At 37.3% G+C, this 2,361-nt stretch overlaps 1 protein-coding gene across 1 annotated transcript; it reads right to left on the bottom strand.

Annotated features, from left to right (window-relative positions):
* Window positions 1-355: 355 nt before the first annotated feature.
* Window positions 356-2,030, bottom strand: LOC149178333 (bZIP transcription factor RISBZ4-like). Its single transcript, XM_089423612.1, has one exon. The coding sequence runs from the start codon at window positions 1,362-1,364 to the stop codon at window positions 687-689; it is 678 nt and encodes a 225-aa protein (XP_089279738.1). The 5' UTR covers window positions 1,365-2,030; the 3' UTR covers window positions 356-686.
* Between the last annotated feature and the right edge of the window lie 331 nt (window positions 2,031-2,361).

Here is a 2,361-nt window from a genome sequence, read left to right as displayed (position 1 = left end):
AAGACTCTTGAATTTTACAGATTAAACAACTCCAACTCAATTTTAAAAAATCCTAGATTTTGATTAAAATTAAGAAAGAAATTTTATTTAAAACAAATCAAAAATTATTTTGGTAAAATGTTCTTGTTATAAAAAAATATTGAATAATTCAATTTTTTAAATTTATTAATTAAATGGTTGAGACAAAAGATCCAAATTGTCCTCACACAAATTAAAAAGATCCAAATTGTCCTCACACAAATTAAATAATAAATTTTGATATATTTTAACAAATTCTGGTATAAAAACTTTGACCTTTATTGTTAAAAATAAATAATCCCTCCGTCCAAAACGTTTATATTCTTCATATACAACATAAAATAAACTTATAGGCTCAGCGTAACTGAGGAAAAATGAAAAATACAACTTCATGTTTCAAACTCATTAAAACTAAATGCCCATTACTTTTATAAATCGAAACCGCAACTACGATCCCAGTTAAGGAGGGGGAGACATGGTTTCCCATTACCCCACTACACGACAATAAATGTGATTCCATCGCCAAATCGAACTGGTTTCCACATATGCAAAACGCCACTCAACAATTTAGTCAAAATCCACCTTGTAAGAAGAAAACAAGATACAACATAACAGAATCCCAAAAACGGTTTAGCGTTACTCCCAAAAATATATATTGCTTTTGGTCCTCAAAACAAGAAATCAGGAGACGTAAAACTGTTAGGAATGATCCCTGATCCGGAGCTCAGATGTGCCGCACTGCAATTCCCAGTTTCAATACTCATGGTTTTATAGGCACTACCAGATTGGGCAGTTATTATGTGGTGTAATCCCTGGAATTCGTGACTCAGCTTTACTGCTTCTAATTTCAAGAGGTAATTCTCTTTTGTAATCTGAGCATACTGCTGCGAAGCAATGTTTAATTTGTTCTGTATCTGCCCATTCTCCGCTTTCAGATAGGCCACCTGAGCGTTCAGCTCGTTCAAGCGAAGTTGTTTCCGGAGCCGAGACCTCCTTGCAGATTCTCTGTTAGACAACATCCTTTTTTGCTTTCTCGCGTCTATCACTTGCTGATCCTCTGCTGCAGCACAGGCTGAAATGCTCCAAGAATGTGAAATGCCCTCCCCATTGCCTCTACGGTGATGCAACGAATCCTGAATTGGGCAACTCTTGTCCTCAGACATGGGCACTGATTTCTTTGTGGACACTGCAGTTTTAGCCCCAGGAGCATTCAGATTAGCAGAAAAGTTCATATTGTCATATTGGGTACTACCCATATGATATACTTCTCTGCTGAATTGTAATGGCTGGATTGGGACTAGAGAGTTTTTGTCGATGCCCATTTGGTTTGAATGAGAAACAAGCATCTGATTTGACTGCAGAGCTGTTAAAGAGATTGAAACAGGAACAAACCTTTCAGATCCTTTCCTGAAAATCACTGCTTGCTCCAAAAATGAAAAAATTGCTACTGTTGCTTTATTGCAGAGCCCTTTTTGCCAGTGATGAATCAATTTTGGATGGAGATGACACCATATACCCGATTCAACAGCAAACAGGAAAGGTATTAAGCCCCAAGTGATTTCAGACACAAAATTTTGGGATGTTTTCAACGAAACCCAAATGTTACAACCTTTTCACAATAGGCAGCAATGGTGAAAATGAGAAAAGACTTATACCCGAGCCAAAAGTATATTCAGCGATGGAACGGAAGCACTATAAGGATAGCATAGGAAGGATCTTTGGCCTCCCAATTATTCCGAATCTGATTCATACACACAGGCTATAATACTCGCAAACGAGTGGATTGTTTTGATAACTGCCACTCCAAAACTACAGATATTGAAATGATAGCATATACTTCGAAATATTGGACTACCAGCAAAAATCAACTATGCCCATATCAGAATTAAAGGCCTCTGGTCTCTGTAAGTAGGCCGTGTGGACCTTCCAACCCACCCTAGGAAAATATTCCAGAGTCCTTAATTAGCCCGACTCAGAATCAAAATTCTAATTACATTAAAATACATGTCCATTCAAAACCAAAGTACATGAAGAACTTCTAATTACATGATCATACATATCTATTGAAATTCGAAGTATTGAAGAGATCAAATGACTTATCACGGTGAAGCTTCCGTTACGTCTGAATTTTTGTCCAATTCTAATCAGAGTCCTGATTGGAATTAATGTCTGTTTACCACCAAATTAAATTAAAATCACACCACATTAAATACACTATTTCTGAGTAATTGACCGGTCAAATCCTGCAAAACCCAGCGACAAAAACGACCGTCCCTTCAAACCTCCATTTGTGTCGGCCGCCGCCCATGCATGGCCAGTTTTCGAAGTTACTTTGGTAGTCCA

Source organism: Pinus tabuliformis, chromosome 4_1, assembly GCF_031772625.1.
Source record: "Pinus tabuliformis cultivar Carrire ecotype Pingquan chromosome 4_1, CPIR1, whole genome shotgun sequence".
In the NCBI taxonomy this organism is placed as follows: Eukaryota; Viridiplantae; Streptophyta; class Pinopsida; order Pinales; family Pinaceae; genus Pinus; species Pinus tabuliformis.
This window is presented reverse-complemented; position numbering and strand designations above follow the sequence as displayed.

What these genes read in the sequence shown, in the direction of transcription:
- LOC149178333 (XM_089423612.1), bottom strand. Translation starts at nt 1,364, where the DNA reads ATGCTTGTTTCTCATTCAAACCAAATGGGCATCGACAAAAACTCTCTA.